The sequence below is a fragment of the Onychostruthus taczanowskii genome, unplaced genomic scaffold, assembly GCF_017590055.1.
Source record: "Onychostruthus taczanowskii isolate IOZ18803 unplaced genomic scaffold, ASM1759005v1 scaffold69, whole genome shotgun sequence".
Lineage (NCBI taxonomy): Eukaryota > Metazoa > Chordata > Aves > Passeriformes > Passeridae > Onychostruthus > Onychostruthus taczanowskii.
This window is the reverse complement of record NW_024504676.1, coordinates 1,819,986-1,841,821: the sequence shown is the minus strand read 5'-3', so window position 1 is coordinate 1,841,821 and position 21,836 is coordinate 1,819,986. Positions and strand designations below refer to the sequence as shown.

General features: G+C 37.1%; 1 protein-coding gene across 7 annotated transcripts in view; it reads left to right on the top strand.

Annotated features, from left to right (window-relative positions):
* Nucleotides 1–21,836, top strand: part of LOC121344855 (intraflagellar transport associated protein) — a 39,277-nt gene that overhangs the window by 15,114 nt on the left and 2,327 nt on the right. For 6 of the 7 annotated variants that reach the window (XM_041421148.1, XM_041421150.1, XM_041421146.1 and 3 more), the window contains 4 exons: nucleotides 7,775–7,932; nucleotides 9,553–9,624; nucleotides 10,564–10,618; nucleotides 16,896–17,026. In XM_041421148.1, the coding sequence (XP_041277082.1) occupies nucleotides 7,775–7,932; nucleotides 9,553–9,624; nucleotides 10,564–10,618; nucleotides 16,896–17,026 (416 nt within the window). The remainder of the gene's footprint in view (nucleotides 1–7,774; nucleotides 7,933–9,552; nucleotides 9,625–10,563; nucleotides 10,619–16,895; nucleotides 17,027–21,836) is intronic. The other variant, XM_041421152.1, reaches the window with a different exon arrangement.

Below are 21,836 nucleotides of genomic sequence, written 5' to 3'. Positions count from 1 at the left end.
ACTTTTGAAAAAGTTGCCACAGAGGACAAAAGCCTATTTCAAATCTTAGGGAGAGCATTTGAAATTTGGTGCAAAGCTATGATGATCAAAATCAGAAGGCAGCACCTGCTTATATTTTAAAACTCAGAGGAAGAATGGAAAATTCACTGGAGCATAAAATATCTCATTTGACCTTGTAGAAAAAATACAGGAAAAAAACCCCAAATGGTCCAAGCTTCAAAATTTTCATCTAGATTTTAAATTGCTCCTTTCATACTTCTAAAAAATGGGATTAGGAATCATTCAGCTGGATAGGAAAATGCTGCCATGAACAAAATTCTTACCCAAATCCAAGTTAAGATTTGCATTTTTTCCATGGTTCTGGGAATTTTACCACTAGGATTAAATGAATTCCATTCCTGCTGTTAATTATGCTGTATTTCATACACCTCCCACTGCCTGACAGTGTGATGAAGTCCAGGGAGCTTGATTAGACCCATCTAAGCAAGCTACAGCTTGGATTGAAACTTAGCCTTGGTGCTGTTGTTTTGATGCTTCTGTGCTGAACGAACTGTCAAGTGGAGGAAGTTTGGAAGTGACTGATCGCTTCTGTGCTTACAGGTGCCATGCCAGGGCCATATTCTGTGTTGTGCTCAGATTAACTTAATTCCCCAGTGGAAGCTGGGCAAGGTGTTCAGTTCACAGTCCATTTGGCTGTAGCTGTCTGCTTCCTTTTTACATTAACCACATTTAGGAAAAACAACAACTTTAAACTTCCCATATAAGTGTCAGTGGGGGCACTTTGCAAATGTCAGTCTTCACAGCAGAAAGCATAACAGAGAACTATACGAGAAGTGACAGTGAATGCACTTTTATTTTAAAATGGACCAGTAGGACAATGCTAACCCCAAGAGAAATTTCAACCTAAGAGTATATTTGCCAATAAAAGCAACTAGACAGTTCAGTAAAATGAATTAAATTAATCTGTCATCCCCAGGGAACTTAAACAGGGCATGAAATAGGGAAGCAGCGTCAATTCAGAGCTTTTTATTGATGTGTTGTGCTGGATCATTTGATAGAATTGGTTGGGAGACAAAATTTGCAGTTTTCTATTGATTATAAATTCAGTAGCTATCTCTGTGTAGCCTTTATTCAATGTAGTATAAAATCAAATACCATACAGAGCCCCTAAATGTAGAAAAAATCCCAGACATAGAAATGCAAACTTAATAGTTTGTTTTTGAAATAATAATAACTGATCTGTTTTATGGATATTTGTTGTCCTGGTATTTGCTTTGCAAGATACGTCATGTCAGTTCTATAGACAGAAAAAAATAGGCCGAAAGAAGGGAAATGACTTGTGCATTTGCACAGTAGCTCAGTGGCAGCATCAGATAAGCACAGAGGCACTCAGACTCCTGGAAACTTGAACAGTAGTGCTACCCTAATAGCAATTCTTTGTTTTCTGTGATGCCTTTGTTACTAAACAATTTCTGAAGAATATTTCAGATTAAAAAAAAAAAAAGTATTTTCATTCTCTTCTCTTTCGAAGAATATTTCAGATTAAAAAAAAAAAAAAAAGCATTTTCATTCTCTTGCATAACTGAGTTTTTTTTAGAACATAGGGAAATATTTAGTAATTTTGCTGTTGATACTTTGGCAGAGTTTCTATGCTACAGTGGCATATTGGCAGTGATTGAATTCTGGTAACGTGAAAAGCAGTAACACAGAGTGAATTCTGCTGTACCTCATCACCTTGTCTAGAAAGGCATCAAATTGCACTAAATGCAGCTGTTGGCTAGTTTCTTGTGTTGCAGTGAGCTGAGGAAGCCCATGTGGAAACATGTGGAAATGACACAAAGCAAATAATGTCAGAGATCAGAGCTGTGTATGAGTGACTCAACAGGACAATCAGAAGTCGAGTGACCTCACTTCCAATTTAGTGCTGAACTCTTTGAAGAATTGGATACTTTTCAGTCTTCAGTATAAAATTAAATAGAAATGCCTAATTGCAAAAAAGTGGGCATTTGCCTTAAAAAAATAAGTCAGGCCTTTTAGGGATGCCTTAGTGTTGTGATTATAATGTTCAAATTCCAGCATTTTCCAAACACGTGGGCCTTCTGATATTTTATTTTGTTCCCACCTGCTGTTTTTATATTACTTGTTAAGAAAGGAATACTTTGTATGAAAATGTCAGATGCTTTAATTATATGCAATTTGCTTGTTTCTCACAGCACTTACCTGCTCAACTATTAGTGCTGAATTCTTCTAGGATGCAAGAACAGAAAGTCCTCAAGATTGATCCTGCCCTCATTTATCACATGTTCTTTTAGTCTTCCCAACATATGTATTTAATGTAGTTTGCTTGTGCTGAGGAGAACTTTAGGCAAATTTGCGCTTTCTTTGACTGTAGGAAAAAAAAACAAACCCAAAAACCGCAAGTATTTAAGAAATAAAATCAAAAAGTTCAAAGTATGGCTTAGTATAGCCCAAACTCAGAAAGAAGTCTGGAGTTCTTGTACATCTGTAGAAAGAAGCAGGATTTTGCTTGTTCAAGCTACTGAAATGATGAAGTGCACATTTGCCTTGCTGTTTAACTGACAGCATTAGTATTCAAATGGAGAAGGTATCCAGCAACACCACTGCTGAGCTGTGAAAGAATCATATGAATTTTTAAATGATCAGATGGGGTGAATGAGGAATAAACAGGAAATACTGCCCTTTCTCTAACACTGAGACTATCAAAAGCACAACAGAGACATAGATATTGATACAGACAGACACTACATGAAACCAGAACACATATGTTCCATTAAGTACAAAGGAAGAGATACTGACACGATAAAAAAAACAGCTAAATTTTTGAAAATTAGGAGCTCATTTGGTTTTTAGAGAAGTATTACTGTACATTAAGCTAGAGTAGGTCTGTGAGAGTGGCTGAAAAATACTTGATAGTAGCAGTCGTTCATCTTTCCCCTGAAGGAGCACATAAAAAAGTCCTTTCCTGACTTACTTCTAAACATACTACAATAAGTATCCAAAAATGGCAGTCAGAAGTAACTATCAGGACTTTAGAGTTTACTCTGTTAGATTAGAGTTAGTCCCACTGAAATTACTTGTCTCAGTCCGCGCAATAGTTATTTATCCTGGCTGAGGAAATAATACAGTGGAATTTCCTTAAGAAATGGGTACATCTAAATTGAAAAATTGAGCCTGTATTACTGATTGTAGTAAAACTTGACCTTTTCTAAATGGGGAAAAAAAAAAGGCTAACAATACTTTGTGCCGATTGTTTGTCATTTAATCAGGATAAGATCAAAGACTTTAGGGGAAAAGGCTGCACCAGCTGAATTTTTGTGTTACAAATATTAATTTGCGCACTGAGGTAAATGTTTTAGGCAAGTTATTTGCTGTAAAGGAATTCTGCTTGCTGAGTACTACTGTGAGATCACTGCCATTGAAATGAGTGCAGATTTTGATGGAGTGAGATTGGAATGTACCTCACATGAATTCAGATAGTAATGGGATAGACAATGCTGATGCTGAGTGTGGGCAGATATGGTACAATATCTGTAAAACATCCACTGCCTTTTTGGGTGGCATCAGGAGGCTAAGCCCTTAGACTCTTAAAGCAGGGCTACATGATGAAGTTTAGGTGCCTGAATTACACCTGAATTGCTCTTAATTTTGGACAGGCTTTTAGGACTCTAATACTGAAATCCTTCAGGTACATACTAAATGGGATATTTCTTGTGTTGAAAAGTCAAACTGCATTGATATACAGCAATTTATATACAAAAATATATGGAAACAGAAAGGTATCTGTTTAATATAAATCAGAATGGCTTTTTTAGGCTAAGTAACTTTAAAACACTGTGTTCTGTTCCCACCAGAACAATATACAAACATAGGGAGTCAGCAGATTTTGCTAGGGTTACAGTGTCATAGGGTTACTGCAGAAATTGTGGGAGCTGCTTTGAGTCAACAAAAATTAATAAAAGGTTCTAAAAATTATCTTCTCAGCAAACTGGATTTTTAGCCTTGAAATTTCTTGTTTTCCTCTTACAGCTTGTAATTTAGGGTAAATGAATGCAGTGCTGTACAATGGTTTACATAGTTGCAAATAGTTAAATACAGGTAGTTCTAGAGTGTGTTATCACCTTGTGGACATGTCAAAGTGATATTTTATGGAATCATTTCAGTGACAGCCTTTTTTCTTGTTTTAAAATGTTTGCTGATGGTGTGTTTGAAGAATGGAGAAAGTGAATGAACACGACATTTGTATTTGTTATCTCTGCTCAAGACAGTTATTATAGTACTGTGAGTAAAATTGATTTTTGTTTTTTTGTTCAGGAGTCCTGCAGAAAGTCATTGTAATATCTGAATTCCAGGTTTTCCATCAAAGCATAACTTGGAAGAGACTTAAGGGATTCATAAGCCTTCTGCTGGTCCTCAGTCCAGGATTTGAGAACAAAAAAGTAAACTGGAACTAAAATAGTAGCTTTCCTGTATGTTTTTTTTGTTGTTGTTTTATAACTAAAGGGACCTGTTTCTAAATCTCAACAAGATTTTGGTTTTGAAATTAATTAATCCAATTGAAAAAAGGTGGGAAGTACCTGTTAGTTTGAATTGTTTTGTCCAGTGTATTATCCCAAGCCAGGTATTCTATGGTATGTTATTGATTGCTGTGTCTGGTCTGGCTTTGAAATGCTTCAGATCATGAGAATTTTATCATTCTGCTGGGGCTACTATGTCGTCTGAGAGATTTCACTGGCAGTAAGTTTTTCCTGATAATACAGGTAGCTCTCTTCTCTGGTTTTGTGGTAAGTGACTCCATTATTCTTTGAAATATGTGGGTAATCACTAGACATTCTCAAAAAATTCCCGTCCAAATTGGAAGACAAAGAGAATTTTAGGCAATATAGAGGATAGATAGCAAGAGAGAAAAGAATTTATCAAGCTGGATATCCTTTTTGATTGAAACATGTTTCTAAAGTCTGCACCATACTCGTAGTGACACACAATTATGATGGATACTGCTCTTGAGAGACTCAGATGTACTTTTCTAGAGATCTAAGTTGGCTTGTTATTTCATTTTTAAGACACTGACAGTGAAATGACTAAAAAGTGAGACAGAATCTGTCTGCAGAATAAATGTGTGAATCTTTATATCATTTCAACTTTCTTCCTCTGCTACATTTTGTTGTGTTTGTATCCCTTATTTTTGATTTTTATCACATATTGTGAAGGTCTGTGTTCTACAACAGGATCTTGGCAGGTTGAGAGCTGTGACTGTGAATAATGAGTCAATTATCATTTTAGTCAGGGGAAGGGGCAGAGTGATCCTCTCGCTGGCTGGAATGCCATCCTTCCTTCTTCCCTTTCTCTTCAAAAAGTAAGGACAGAAATGGTTGAAATTCAGAACACTATCAAAGAAATGCACCTGTGATACTTGTCTTCAGACTGTAGTTTCTTTAACTTCAAAACAACTTTTGTCTGGTTTTTTAGATAATATTTTCAAAGTTCATTGCAGGTACTGCTTCAAAGGGGCCAATTATGTGGTGCATACATGAGGAGACTGTAGGTGTCAGGAGTTGCTTTGGGCAGCTGAAGTTTGCTCTTACTGATCCCGAGGGACTGTGCTCAAGGCTGGCAACATAATGTTTGAATCACCTGCCCCCCTTTAATTTATATGGCATTGCCTTATTATGCACATGGTTGCACAGTTGATTTTGTGTCCACAGAATTGCATTTAACAAGTGCTTTGGGTTGCTTAGACGTTTTTCTTCTAAATTTTTCTTCACGAGCAGTCATGAATCTAGTGTGACATTGCAGTGCTGAATGTTTCATCAAATGTATTGTTTAATATTCTCTAATCCAATAACTTTGCAATGGTTTTAACCAGAAAAAGGTTTCTGTCAAAAGTTTATGACTGATCTCTTAGGAAAAGGGATAGTGCTTCTAAGCTGTAATTCGTCTGGGGTTGGTAAATGGCACATAAATACTCTGAATGCACTTGATTTCTTACTAGGTCATTTAATCCATCTAGCTTTTTAGCTGTGACAATAGCTCAGGTGTCCAAAATATATATAATCTAATAAAGCAAGTTTGTCAGCTCATATGTGTGCCTAATTATAACTGCCCAACTATGTGTCATAGGTCTTTTGGTGCTAAAAGTGGTATTATTTTCTCTGGAGAACTCAGAAGCTATATTTTTGAGAAGGATGATCCGATTTATAGCTCAGAAGAATGACCACAGTGGTATACAAGAAAAGCATGGGCTACTGCAATAATGTCATGTTTACTCAGAGTCTTTTGGCTCTATGAGTTGTGCTTCTGATCATTCCAGTGATGATTTCTTTTGTGTCTCTGTTGGTCTGGTGAGAAAAGTGTATGGCTTCCAGAATCTTTTTATCACTTCTCATACAGAAATCTCCTGATGTGCCCAGGGAGGACCCTGGGTTGGTCCTCAGGCCCTGTTGGTACTCTGCTGGTCTGCAGATGTTCGGCTGCGATATTTGCCATTACACATTTGCCCCAAAATACGTTAATATTCTTTTGTGGCTTGTCAGTCTTTAAGATAAAACTTAGGATAAAACAGGAAGTCTGTCCTGTTTTACTGCTAAAGTAAAAAAAGATTGACATTTTTTGAGCTAGCCGTCTATTTCTTCCTCTAAAGTAGGGTGACAGTAAAATTATCTTCAAATAGTAGGTGACCATTTTACCAGTCAAGAATTTAAAAGAGAGTTTCATGTCTAATACTGCTTCATTTCCATGGCTTAAAAAGAGAATGTTGGGAAAAAGTGATGGCTCATTTGTACTGCTGTATCCAAATACTGTTTTAGGAAAATACTTGCAAAAGAAGCAGGGACAAGCAAGATGTTACAGAAACCTGGGGTTTAGGAATTGTGCAGAGGACTGGTGCAGTTTGCTTTTTATGAACCCTGACTCTTGCAAGTGTGGACTTCAGGTTATGCCCAGCCTGCTAGCCCTTTCTGCGTGTCACAGTAACTGCAGCACAGAGCTGTCCCAGGGGATTAATAATTCTTTGCTGTATGGCTCAATATAGCAACCCCAAAGGCATCATTAAAACTCTCCACAAGAGTTACTTCGATGCTTACAATACATAATTATGCTTTAGAAATGCAGTGCAGTGTTTCTTATTGTTGCAAAGTAAATTTTTCAAACTAAACTCAAAAAGCTTAATTAAATGAGCATTTCTTTTTCATTAAGAACATGTGGTGTGAATTTCATTGTAATTGATTGACCTATAGCTGCTGCTTATTCAATAATGGGACTTCTGAAACAAAAAGTACCGTGTTTTTATTTTGGCTGTGATTACTTTATTTTTTTGCCAGGTAGAAGGAAAAAAAACTATTCAATGTGGGTTTGGAAATCCATACTTCCATGCACATGCTGTTAGCTTCTAGATGCAGTAAGGCGTAACCTTAATGTCTTGCTTTTTGGGGTATTTCAATTCTTGGTTGATTTTATGAAGTTTTCTGTATCTTACATAAGCTTTTGTGTTAATGAATTCTTCAGTATTGAGGAATAGGTGGGACTCTGTGCAATTGAAGTTCAAACTGCATATTCAGTTTTATGGTAAAGTCTGGTAAGGTTTTATGCTAAAGTTTTATTTTATACATAAAATACATGTATATGTTGTACATGGAAGCTTTCATGAGAGGAAAAGTGAATGTGTAAAAAAGTCAATAGTAAATGTAATTATAGACATGCTTTTCTTTTTCTTGGATAGTGCATTATGTTATCTGATCTGGTGTGATTCTGCTTGCAGAGAAAGAAGGAAAGACAATTCAGGGAAGTAAAGTGGACTCCTTAAGAAAAAAAAGTTTTGCTTCTGAATTACCAAACAGAAATAAACAGGATAGCTCACCTGAAAGAAGCAAAGAAATGTGGGTGTCATTTCCACCACGGATGCCAAATGAGAATGAGGTAACGAGTTAACATTTGTCCATGTGGACAAGCACCACATTTAAACAGATGAAAATATGGAGAGATACACTGTCCAAATGTTAGAGGCTAGTGGTATTTATCCTATGTGAGGCAAATATTTAAAATACTACCTAAGTGTTAAATGCTTAGAGAGGCACCTGCAGAGATCGTGTTTGGCAGTGGCATTTGCCCTGCTGAAGAGCTGCCATAATCTGACTAACAAATAAGGCACCTTGCAATGAGCTAAGTAATGCTTTCACTGGAGACTGCACTTTGTGATAGAGGTTGGCAAAAAGGAAAAATAAATCCTGAGATTACGGATGCCAGCATGGACAGGTTTATTTGTTTCTTGTAGATTTTAGGAAATGCAAGAGTTCTGTGTTCCTGAAGCTATGTTACTGCCTGAAGTAAACAGTAGGCAGGCCAGGGGCATTTTTGATCTTCTGAAACATAAGGGATTAGGGATTTAATGTGTAGGGACAGGAAAACAACAGGCGTCATCTGGAAGGGAGATGGAAATCGGAGTCAACTTGTTAAGAACTTCTGCCTTCCTGCCTGAATAACAAATAATTAGGCTGTGATCTAGTCTGTACTCAAAATTGCTCTTCATTAAACTTTTATTAAAAAATAAGTAGCAGGTCCTTTTGTGTTTGTTGAGCAACACACTGAAGTGCTTTCAAATGATGGGCCTGCCAGGCCACAGGGCACAAGCTGCCACTTTCCTCCTTTCTAGGACATGTCTTTGAGGTAGAATCAAGCAAGGCTTTTACAACAATTATGTTCTGTCAGTTGATTGTGTAATAATAATGACAATATTTTTGCCATTTTTTTCATAAGAAGTATTGTTTTCTCATTGCTATAATTTGACTTTGTGTCTCACAATTATGTTCTGTCAGTTGATTGTGTAATAATAATGACAATATTTTTGCCATTTTTTTCATAAGAAGTATTGTTTTCTCATTGCTATAATTTGACTTTGTGTCTCTTACTTTAGCCACGTTGAATTGTCTTTCTGCCAAGTAAAGCAATGTACAACTTCCATTATCCTTTATGTGATGGAACTTCCATAAACCTTTACGTAGAAGAAAAAACTTCAGACATGCCTGCACATTTTTGTCACATTAGCAGTTTAAGAAACAAATACAATAATAGTAAAATGCAGCAGAAAAAGGGCAGTGTAGTAGCAGCAGGAGGCTGTAATGCATTAAGTTGACCACTGTAACCTTTAAGCCTGCCCTAAGAAAGGAAAATGAGGAAAATACTGCTTTGAAAACAGTGCTACTGTTCTAAATGTTGCTTTTTAGGCATGCTATGATTACTTGCACTGTTGTTCCAATTTATTCAGTCTGGTCCCGTGTAGGTTTTCATAGAATTACCTGTACTTGTTCTATTTTCAGGAGCATTGCATTAACTTCTTAAAAATTTTTATATACAACGTCTATAAAACTGAGTAATGTTTTCTAGGGGACCCTTCTTGAGCAGGGACAAGTGACCTGCAGTGGTGCCTTCCAACCTTACTCATTCTGTGATTCTGTGAACTATGTATAAATCAGTAGGAGCTTTGGTTGTGATTTTGATTCTGTTTCATGCATGTAAGTATTTCTGCCCATCTATTTACAGGCAGTGATGAGTGAGAGCTCAACAGCTGGTGTCTCTGATGGAAATAATCTCAGTCTGTCTGAGAGAGTGAAGGTGAGGTTTACTTGAAAGTGGGGATTATGAGCAGAACATGACTGATTTTGCCTGTATTAATTTACAAATTACTTGCAATTTGCTGATGTATTTCCCATCTGTGAGAAAGAAGAATGACAGCAGTCCAAAATTTTTTCTGATGTTGGTGAATATGTACTTTTAAAGTGTAAAGGTTATGTAAGTCTTGAGACTGTTTTCAAACCAGCTTGGAAAAAATTATCTGAAAGCATCTTTAATTACTTCATGGAAACACAGAAGAAAATCTAGGGCATGTAGTCAATCCTCCATGGTAACACTATTTGCAGATAGGCTGGGAAAAACCTTTCATTCTCACTCTGTGCATCTATTCAGAGTGATACCTGAAATGAGAAATGTCTTGTCCTTGGGTATGTTTTAAATAGTTTAGGTTGTTCAAGGGACATTAGCCTGAGAAAATAGTAGAGTAAAGCCCCAGGTTAAATACTAGAAATGTAATAATTCTTAGGTTTTTTTTTTTTTTTCCTAATCAATTCACCATTAGTGTCAAAACAGAAGGATCAAGCTCTAGTTTGCCTACAGCATATATTCTCTTTGTGCTTTATGAAATGAGCTTGCAAAATTGCCTAGTAACTCATCATGCATCATTTTCCTATGAAAATATTTTACTTCTTCATCTTCCCACTAAGTTCCTGAGAAAGTTACTGTACAGCTTGAGCTTCCTTTCCATCACTTAAGTTGATACGTGGCAATTTTGGCAGTAAATCTTTGACTATACCTAAAAGTACTTCCTTTGGGTTACACATTTCAAAGAAAACTCATATGCTTTCTTGGAAAAATGCAGGGGAAAATGGAAAAGATCAAGTAGACAATTTAATGCATTTTTGCTTTGCTCTGGATTGTACTATAAGGAATGGAATTGATATATTTTTCTCTGTTTTCCCATTTGGGTTTTCATGGCAGGTGGACAAGTACTTACACTTGGAAGATGTAGACACAGATGAAGAGACATGCAGTGGTAGGTTTCCCCCTTCGTATTCACCATCGTTTTCTGTCTCTGAATGCAAGTGTGTTGGTTAAAGAACTGCTTGGTTAAATTGATTAAAGAACTGCTTCTCCCCTAAAAGAGATGATCTTGCTGAGTTCTTCTATTGCTAGAAAATTCCCAACATTGCCCCAATTCCCCAAATTGAAGTACTAATTTCCTCACTCTAAGAGGTAATGAAATAATAAATTAAGGGGAATGTTTATTGTACTTTGTCCTGGTGAAGGTTTTTTTTTCCCCCAAGCTTTTCTAGAAGTGCAGAGCTCTTCTTGTTAGCAACATCTCCCCATATTCATGCATTTTTATTTTGTATTGAAATTACTGTCATTACAAAAGTTTTTTTTTTGTAAAGTAATGTGGGTGCTAAGAGACAGTGCTGTAAAGTGGAAATATTTAATGAAAATGCTGTCCCTACCTATTAAAACAATTTCATCCTGGGCTTAAAATAGATTAGACTAATTCTGAATTCACAGTGAACTTCTTTAAAAATTCCAATTAGGAGCATTTTGAGTTGTGTTGAACTGTTCTGTACATCTATAATAATTTTAATTCTCCCACCTCCAAAAAGTAAATGGAATGCTAATGTCTATAGTTAGTTGTCTGTTATAGGTCCTTCTGTGGTCTTTATTACAACCAGAATTGACAACCTTTTAGTGTTTAAATTCATTTTCGTCATCTATACCTGTGGCTGTACAAGGAAACCAGGCCACACAGATTAAGGGATTTGCGTGAGGTCACAGACAGAAACTGCAGGGCTTTGTTGCTTGCTTTCTTAGTTATTGCCACTTGATTGGTCTCTCCACTCTAACAGTGAAGTTTTGATTAGTCTTTCCTTTCTCTGTGTCCTGAATTCCTGTGAAGTCCAAGGGCTTAGAGATTTCCAGAATCTCACAAGAAAATAATAAACCAATGTAAGTCAGGTTTATGGCAAGTATTCTTTCTCCAACCTTTCAGAAAGGAGGGAGTAAAACAGTAAAAAAAAATGTCAAAGATTTTTTTTTGAGTGCAGTGTTCATATGTGCCCATTTTTCCCTTTGTAGGGCATTGTTCTATGTTTATGTCTTAAATTCTGGAATTATCTGTTAAAAAGCCCCTGGAGTTTACTGTTGGAAGCACAAACCCACACTTCACTTGTGTCATAATGCGAGAAATGCCTATATCCAGTTCATTAAAGTATTGTTAGATATCCATAGTTCCAAACAGGCCACAAACTGGTTGATGAGAATTAAGCCCAATGCTAAAATATTAAGCAGAACAGTGAGAAAAAGAGCTCTGCTTAAGCTTGGGGATAACTCAGTGCATTCAGTACTGTGACAGACCATGCCTCTCTCCAGCTTTTGGGTCATTTCTGTGTATTTGTGTGTATCCAAGAGTAAATGTTAATCACATACATATGGAAAACCCTGGTAAAACACACTTTATTTGAGGCAGAGTGCCTCAGTGAAGACTGAGACTGTATCAACAATGCTCACTAACATTAGGCTTTTAGGTTGTATTTTATAACATTGAAATACTGCCTAGCTAGAAATTAATTGTTCCTTCTAAATGCTGGAAGGAAAGTGAACAACATGCAAATTTATATCTGGGAAACCCTGGGCTTTGAAAATGTTTGTCAAGTCAGGCTAAAAAATTTCTCCTTGACTCCTAAATAGAAATAAGTGCAGAAAATAGCACTTATGGTTTGATACCTGTCTTACACATCAAAATCCACTCAATAGAGCTTCATAGTAAGAGAGGTAAAATCTTAGTCCTGTAGAAACCATAGCAACAAAATGCAATTTAAAATATAAAATTATGTCACTTCTATTGCTTGTAATGTTAAAGTAATCTAGAATAATATCAGTAGTGAATACCTTAATGAAAGATTAATTCTGTAGAATTCCAGTTAGTTTATAAATGAGGTAAATTGTGACACAAATTATACATTCTGTTGTTGACCTTTTTAAATGCTGCCACCTTATGTCAGAAAAAATGATTGATTTAAGACTTCATATTGTCAAAACAAGCTTAAAAATATCATAGCTTATTTTACTCAGTAAAAATATCATACCTTGCTAGTAATTGCAACAAACCTTCATCTCTCGTTGTTGGCAGCAGTTCAATATCTCTGTGTTTCGCTTAGCTTTAAAGGGCAGATCAGTTAGCTGAGTTGGCAACTGTACATTAATACAATAAATATTCACACTTAAGGGCAACTGGCTCAAATCTGAAGGTATGAGAAGCATGGTAGAAAATAGGTGTAAAAAACATCCCATCTAACCAGTGCTTTTTGGCAGGTGTCCTGGAAGGGTCATTCTAGTGAAGTTTTCTTTTGGTTTTTTGGGGCGTTTTTTGTTTTGTTTTTTTTTTTTTTTTTTCCAATTTATCTGGCAAAGTTCAGTGTCTTTTAAGGTGTGAATGAATATGACTGCTTCTTAGGAGTAGGAAAAGCAGCCCAGAGATTTGGCCAATGTGCAAATTTATTGTAGCTGGTTTTGTTTGACAGCACTGGACTGAAAGCCTGAAACAGGGGCAATGCTTTGCATTGTGGGACTTTAGCACTGTAAACCATGATTGGCAAAGTGAAATTGCTGCCCTAAACCACAGTTTTAATGCATCATGTAGAGACAGCATGGGCATGGTGTACTGTAATCACTCTTTCTCCCTGAATTTAATCTCTAACTGTAAGGAGCTTAAGGCAACAATGGAGATGATCAGGCTTTCTCCAGGGATGGACGGATGGATGCTGCCTAGTGCCTATGTTTTGGCAACAGGACTTTCCAGGACTGCTTACAAATTTTTTGCCTGCAGGGCTTTAGGGATAACTTGATAATAATAGGTGATATTTGAATAAAGTACCAAATATGTTAAAGAATGTCTGGAGATCTTGAGTGTGCGAGAGAAATGCGAGAGAAATACAAGAGAAAATTAAAACAGGACTAATTAAATGCGTGGGTGAGGCATCATAGGCAAGGATATAACTGTCTCATCCTAATCCAGCTTGGAGCACTGAAGTGCTGCAAACTTGTCTTTTCAAGGTCCCAGTTGTCTGTAACCCTGCAGAGGCTGAGGAGAACCTGATTGACTCAGTTACTTTGAAGCTGAGGCCAAGCATAATTATTGATTATTTAAATAATTTTTGGGTGAATTATATCAACATCTGTTACTTTTCATAATCTGTGCCTCTCCATTTATATTTTAGCCTATCGTTATATCCAGAAAAATCATGTTGAGAAAGAGGATTCAGAGTTAAATGAGGTGGATTTTTTAAAGTATGGGGCTCCCCCCCAGCTGGTGAATCCCTTTCTTGTTTTTCTTCTCCAGTCGCTGCAATCCATTTAACACTGCCTTGAGATGATTTCACACTAGGCAGCTCTTTGGGACTAACAGCCTGAAGCATGAGAATTAGAGCAGACTGCAAAATTTAGCTTTTAAGCTTTTTTTGTTATCATTCTCTTCTCAATTCCCCATCAACAGCATTTTTGTGAAATGTAGTGTCTGAAAGTGGTAAAACCTGTGTCAGTGTATATATAGCTGTCAGTGTATTTATAGCTGGGCATCATTTGGCTACAGTAAAGTTATAGACGAAACTTCGAACTTCTTTCACTCTTGAAAGTTAAAAGCAGACTTGTGCCAGTAGATAATTTTTTTCTATACTCACAATTGGTGTCTGTGGTACACAGTATGCAAAAAACTCCCAACTCAGCAGTGTTGACAGATTTAGTGATCACTTTCTGCGATGTGGTAGGGAGGGACTAAAGAGTATTGTTCACTTTCCAAATATGCTGTTATTAAAGTATGCTGGACTTCAGTAAAATTGTCAGCCATATCATCCAGGGAGTTGATTCTTCATAACATGAGAGGTGCATTTCAAAATGTCTTCTCAGTTTTTTTGGTACCGCTGCCTGTTCAGTTATCTCTATATATGGTGCTGTTGGCAGTATCCAAGGCTTTCCTGTTGCTAATTAATCACCTCCACAGAGAACATAATTAGCAGCTTAATTAGGATCATCATCCAGTAGTGCTGTAACAGCAGCTTAAACAAGCTGTGAGGTACTGGCTAGAACTTACAATGGCCTGGAGTTCCTTTGGGTGCTCCCACTGAGAAGGACGACTGTCAAAACTCTCTAATTTTTTTTCTCTCTGAAGGGGTTTCTTTATTAAACATTATCAGGGAAAGCAGCATTTACCAATTAGACTTTCATATGTTGTCACACAGCCAGGATAGAGAGAGACAAAGCTCATTTCTGGCATGTCTGCTGGCAAACAAAGGTTGATTACATTCTTAAGGGTGATTGAAGGGAATTTGAAACATTGTTTGCATTACTAACAAGCCTTAAAAAGTGGAATTGACATTCTGAGTATGACAAGCACTTCTTTCTAAAAGCAAAAATAAATTTCCTTCTGTTGTCCTAATTCTTAAGAGTTATCTTTCTGAGCCATTGCCAGGCTGTTGCATAACAGTGCTTCCTCCTCATCTTCTCTCTGCAGATTGGTCTGTTGAGGAGGAGAAGCTCTTAGAGCAGAAATAATCAGTGTTTGTATCAGTAGGTGATAAAAACCTCTTGATGTCCAGGCTTCCCTTACTTTAGTAAGGGTGTAGATCAAGGTTGCAGGTTTGAAACAATAGTGGAAGATTCCATTGTCTTTAAATGAGCATTCACATCTTCCTTCTGTCCTATAAATACTTTTGACCCAAATGATGGAAAAAGCAGGTGCAGAGCATGTGTAGACATAGCCTAGATACCTGTGGACTGTGCTGTCCTTTTCTGAAAGTTTTCCTCATGTAACTGGTGCAGAATCAGAACAGATGCTATGCTGAGAACAAGGACTGAAAGCACTTACATGGCTGGAGATAGACATAAGCAACCAAGAGAATAGGGATGAAAACAAACCCACTTATCACGAAACACGAGACAAAAATCCAGAAATTAAATACCCAAGGGAATTAATTCAACTCTTTTTAAAAGAACATTCTACTTTGCAATTCGAAGCCCTGCTGGCTTTTCAAATAGTACACTATTCCCAGAAGAAAACTAAATGAAGAATTTGATCATGGATTTTTTATGGAGACCTGCCTAGGAAATCTTTATTTTCAAATGCAGGTTCACAGGGGAATGAGAGGTTTGTAACTCCACTACTGTGGTAAAATTGTGCAGATACAGAGATAAGTAGACACTTCATCCATTTCACCCTAGATCTATGTACTCTCTTGTTGCTTCCATTAAGTAACATTTAAGCAGTGCTTTGAAAATTTATTCTGAGATTACAAGATAAATGTAAATGTAGTATAAAACTGTAAAGAAACTTGTGTATCAGCTGAAAAAAATAGTAGGTAGATTTACATAATCCTTTGACTAAATTGCAAGACATATGGTCCCCTTAAGTTCTTTCATAAAAACATTACTGAGACATGATGGACACATCTGTGCTGTGGCAGAGCTGAGATTGATTCATGTTAGAAGATATTTCTAAACCTAAGGCATATCCTTCAGATCTGTCACAGAATGCAAACCCACTGGTCCCAGTATGAATGTTTTGCTGAAGTTTGTAAAAGAAAAGTGATTCAGAAAAGCTGTTCATTTGTGAACTGTGGAACAAATCCTGCCTGTATGGAAAGGTTACATGTCACTCCATCCCAGATAGGGGGAAGTCCTCTCAAGTGCCTGTTTTTGGACAGATCAGGGAGAAACAGACATCTGTGAAATACCCTTAGACAAGAGAGTCATCTGGCACTGCAGTGCGGAATATTAGTAGTTCTACCAGGTGTCTTTACTTAATGTTTTGTGAGAGTCATACTAAGATGCTTTGCAATGATTCTTTATGCCCAGTGTAAAGGTGGTGAAGCTCTAGGTAAAGAGAAGTGAATGACCCTGCTCAGCTCATCAGTGGCAGGCAAGGTGTTTTATAACTTCTACTGCAGACATCTCTGCTGAGGACCTTCCATCTTTCTTCTGAAAGAAAGGAATGTAATTCCAGGTGCTCTCTGAGTTTAAGAGCATCTGCATCCAGATTTTAATTCAGCATCCTTAAGAAAGAAGAGCTACCTGTCTGTTTTCAGACAAGTTTGATTTTTCCTTAGTTCAGTATTACTACCTAGATTTTAGCTCAGGACTGCATGGTTCTGTTTTAATGATAGCTTATGCAACAATAACTACATCACACTCTGACTAGTAAGCTACTGCCCATGTCTGAGCACTACAGGATTTTAGCAGGATTTTGCTAATTTATGCATCGAGTGGAAGGTTAATGTTGACTCTTTTTTATTCAGCAGGGTCATTAGTTCTTCCAGGAGAGGTGGAAGAGACAGTGACTTGCTGTACACCCTTCTTTGATAAGCCTATTCAGCCAAAGTTCAGAGCCTGGTCAGTTCCCCAGCCATCAGACAGCAAAGCCCAAGAGGTATGAGGTCAGATGTATTCATTCAAGCTTTTGGGGTTTGGGGTATTTTTATTTTTCCTGTTGGCTTCTACTGTTATTACCACAAGAACAGAGGAATATAGATGTAGTATGTGAAACTGCTGTGAGTTAACAAGTCATATTATTAATTTTTAAGTGAATAATGAATTCTTAAATATGTTAAGAATTGAAATAAACACTCTATTTTATCTTGCACACTGCTTCTATATAATCTTACATTTTCAAAATGTGCACTTCAATACTTCAAATGGTATGTGGGCTTTTAAATATTTAATTTGTGTAACTCACAGAATATTCAAGTAAGCCTTTGCCCTTTAAGCCTTTTAGCTATCCTTGCTTATGTAGAATGATGGACCATTTAATTTTCCAGTGATCTCATGATCTTATGGCATACTCACTGGCTTAATATAGGAGCCAATTTTTGCAGCAGGGAGATAGTGAACGATCCCTTTAACGTGATGCTTAACAAAAAAAAAGATTTTAGAATATATTGCGGTCAGAATTAAAATCTGGTCCCTTGGAAATGAGTAGTAGCAAGATGCTGCTGAGAAGCTGCATTGTCAGGGTCTGGTGTGGAGAGTTTTGCTTTATGGCCTCTGAGCCTTTTAAAAAGACACAGTCAGTGCAGACTTTAATTTAGAATTGCTGTCTTCCTTCAGAAATTCAGTTCTTCTCAAACTGCAGCAGAAGGTGTGGATTGCTCATAGGCTTATTTTAAGTCATTAAGCTTCCTATCCAAATAGTCAGCATGAGCATTAACTTTGGGGGTGTTTCTATCGCAGAGAATTCCTCACTGCTCTTTTCCCCTGCCTGATCATTGCAATAGAAGCTGAAGTTAGCTTCCAGCTAAAGTGGGCCAGTTTTGATAGTTTCATATGCTTATTGATGTTCCCGTGAGGCTTAAATCAAGTTTATAAATGACGCGTGACCAATGAAGGTTTGGTGTTATAGCACTGCATATGGTGCCTCCTTTCCTGGGCTCAGTTGTGTTTAGTTCCTTGCAATAAACTCTTTACTAGAAGGAACAAGTCTGCTTTGGGAAAAAGTAGATGTTCAAAAATGACCTTTCAAGCTTTAATACCTGCCATTCTGTGAATAAAAATACTCACTCTTTTCCCTAAGGATTGACATAATTCAAGGTTTTGCCTTTAGATATATCCATTGGACACAAAATAACACCTAAAAAACTAGAATGAGGCTTTATAGCTTTCTCATTTCATAACTTCTGTAGAGAAGAAGGAAGGTTGTAGCAGCCTGCAGTGTTCATAAAGGACTGCATATGATTCTTTAAACTATAGTTCATGAAAAATAGATAAAGATCCGACTGCATGCAAAATTCATTTCCATTTGAGGGAAATTTGGGTTATGAAAGAAACTGAGTATTATTACATTGGCTATGGGTTGCAGCATTTTTCAAGAAGAAAGACAATTTCCACAACCATTTTGTTGGTGCCAGGCTACTTAAGATGAAGGCAGCCTTTCCCCTAAATTATAAACATATTTTTGCCTTCATTTAGATAATATAACTGGGGCCTGATTTTTAGAACTGTCAAGACTGAACAGGTCCATTTTAAAGTCCCTCAGTGCTTCAAATTGTCATTGCCTTGAGAATTAAGTCTTGCATTGCTTATGGCAGGACTAGTTTAGAAAGAGAAAAAGATTTTCCCTGGAGACATCTCTGCTTTAAAATGAGACTGTTCTCTGTCCATCAAAACAAATCTGTTAGGGAAGGGCAACATAATGTGGCTGCCTAATTGGTTTTCTTAGAGAATGGAAGACCATTCTGTATGAAAAATAGAAGGATGAGAAATGTCTATGCTATGGAAACACTTGTAAGCCACTTTAGGGTAAACTGTGTATCTCTCAACATATTGCTAGGGAAAGTTTAATAAAAGAAGCTCTGCTAAGACCCAGTTTATAACTTGGATAATTGTTAAAGAACAACTTGACTCCCTGAAAATGTTTTTCTGTCAAAAGGTGTTAGGAAGCGGCTTAGTGAATGACATTGCAAATTATTTGTATTATCCACCAGTGTTGCTTCATCTTTCTTTCCTCCCTTTAGAAATAAATGTGTTTCAGGATGTCAATATCCACAGTGGAGCATACATGACCTCCCACAGGCCACTTCAAATTGAACCAGCATTTATTCTATCTTTGAAGTACATTATCACAGAACATTCCCCTCCCCTACCCAGAAGTTTATTTTCTCCTTTATTTCTACTTAATATATTTTTTTATGTAGGATATTTTTATGTCTTAATTTCTTAATTCCTGCTTCCTTGTGTCTTTATTCGTTATTTCCTTCTCTGCGTACACATGAGTGCAGTTGCATTGTTTTCATCCACTTGCTACAATCATGCATTCAAAGTGGGATTAATTTCAGCTAACTTCAGCTTTAAATGTAGTTTTAGTCCTTCAGTCACCAAGAGGCAGAATGAAGCAACTCCAGAAAGTGATTAATCCCGCTTGCTGTAGGAATTTGTTGTAAAATGTAATAAATACACAAGCTTGGGCTGGGCTGTTTTCGGCTAACTGACTACCTTAGTCTAGAAACCTAATTTTTGTATGGCTCGGATTAGGAAAGAAGAAATCTGCCCTTCTCTTCTTCTTTATTTGTCTGTAGTTTGAGCAATCAAAAAGTACTTAGCATGTCTGTCATTTTATCTTAATAATCTGTGGCATGGCAGCATTTATCCCCTAGAATACAACTTCCACTGAGTACCTTTGGTTAAAGTTTTACTGCTCAACCTCAGCTGAGGTTTGTTTCTGCTATGTGCTATGCATAAATGCAACAGGAACACAGAAGAATTTAAAGACAGGATTGACTAAGTCAAAGAAGATGGAAGAGTTATATCTTCTCAGAGGCCAGTAAAGACACAGAGATTGAGTGACTTGTCCAGAATGATGAAGCAGAAGTGGAAAATTGGCTAAGATTTATTGACTTCTAATCCAGTGCCCCAAGCTCAAACAAGCTTTTTTTCTCCCAGGTACTCCAGGATATACTATGCTTATATCATAGCATATATGCCTTCCCTCCACTTTTTTTTTTTTATTTTATTTATTGTTAGTGTACTAGTAAGTGTTCCCTTGAGCATGCAATGAAATCACTGGTGAGTGTATGTGCAAGCTTTACATAATTTGAACAAGTGAATCATAGAGTGCCATAATTACACAGAAATACAAGTTTTAGAAGGACAGAGAGAAGTTGTTCAGCTAAGTTTAACTCCTCGCAGATTAATAAAATAACCGAGTTGCCAATTATTAATAGACTTCTGAAAATGTCAAGTATTTTATTTACAATATTACTTGGTATAACAACGTCTAGCAAAATATTTCAGTTGTTAATATGAATATTACATTCTTTCCCTCCTTTAATTTGGACATGCAGGAACTGTAAATGAAAGTGATTTTTTTCTTCAGAGAGTAAATCACAGAAGCAATCTTAAGCAAACTGGCAGTTTTCTAATAGAGCAGGATTCTATTCCCAGAGAGCTCTCAAAAAGATTTCAATTAGATGTTAAATTAGACACCTGAAATTCACATATTTCTCTCAGCTCCTTAGGCAAAAATAACAAGATAATAACTTGATCAGCTCAGAGAATTCAGTGTTCTATCGTAAAATGTCTTCCTTTTGACATAGAACAAAATTGCAGTTTGCAGTATATAAGTTTTAGATTGCTTGTCTTCATGGAAGTTTGAAGTCAATGGCTTCTTGGAAGAAGAAGAAAAAAAGGAATCCCTAATGCTTTGAGTATTCATTTGAGAGATGAAGCACACTGATAAATATTCGGTGTGAATAAACTTTTCAAATGTGCAATGAGTGGGTAACAGAGAAATCATTAACAGAGTGAAGTCGGGTATGTTTTATTTTGGCATCTTATTTCAGTTAGCGTTGTGGGGTCGAGTTTTGTAAACAAAAGTTTTTCCAGCATTTTGCTGTGTCTGCATAAAATGTTCCTGGAATGATATGAAGGCCAAGACAAGGTCTGAGTGGATATGTGTATACTTTCTGTAACTCTGTTGGCAGAGGAAAATAGATTTGCTTTTGTAAAATCCCTGTAAAGGCTTACTGTAGTTTGAACTCTTCTTAGCTCAGTTACCTTAGATGTGTGTGGTGGATTAACCCTGGGCACACACCAAGCCCCACAACCACTCACTTGCTCTCTACCAGCAGAACTGGGAGAGAACTGGGTAAACTGGAAAATTCAGGGGTTGAGATAAAGAGAGTTTAATAGGGAAAGTAAAAGCCTCACAGACAAGCTAAGCAAACCGAGGAGTTAAATCATTGCTTCCCACGGGCGGGCAGGTGCTCAGCCACCTCCAGGAGAGCGGGGCCCCACCACAGCTGACAGTCACTTGGGAAGACAAAGGACATCACTCCAAACTCCCCTTTTTTTCTTCCTCCCACTTTATGCACTGATGATTCCACACACGTGTGGTGTGGAATATCCCTTTGGGCAGTTGGGGTCACCTGTCCCAGCTGTGTCTCCTCCCCTGCACCCCCAGCTCCCTCACCACTGTGGCTGTACAAGAAGCCAAAAAGGCCTCGGCTCTGAGCCCTGCTCAGGAATAACAAAACATCTCTGTATTATCAACCCTGTGTTCAGCACAAATCCAAAACACAGCCCCATACCAGCCACTGTGAAGGAAATTAACTCTACTCCAGCCAAAACCAGCACAATGTTGTAAAAAATATTGTTACAACCAAAATAACTGAAAAATATTCATGACTTGCATTGTATTTTAGAAGAGTGCATTGGATTTCTGCAAATGAAAGACAGGTAGTAGAACC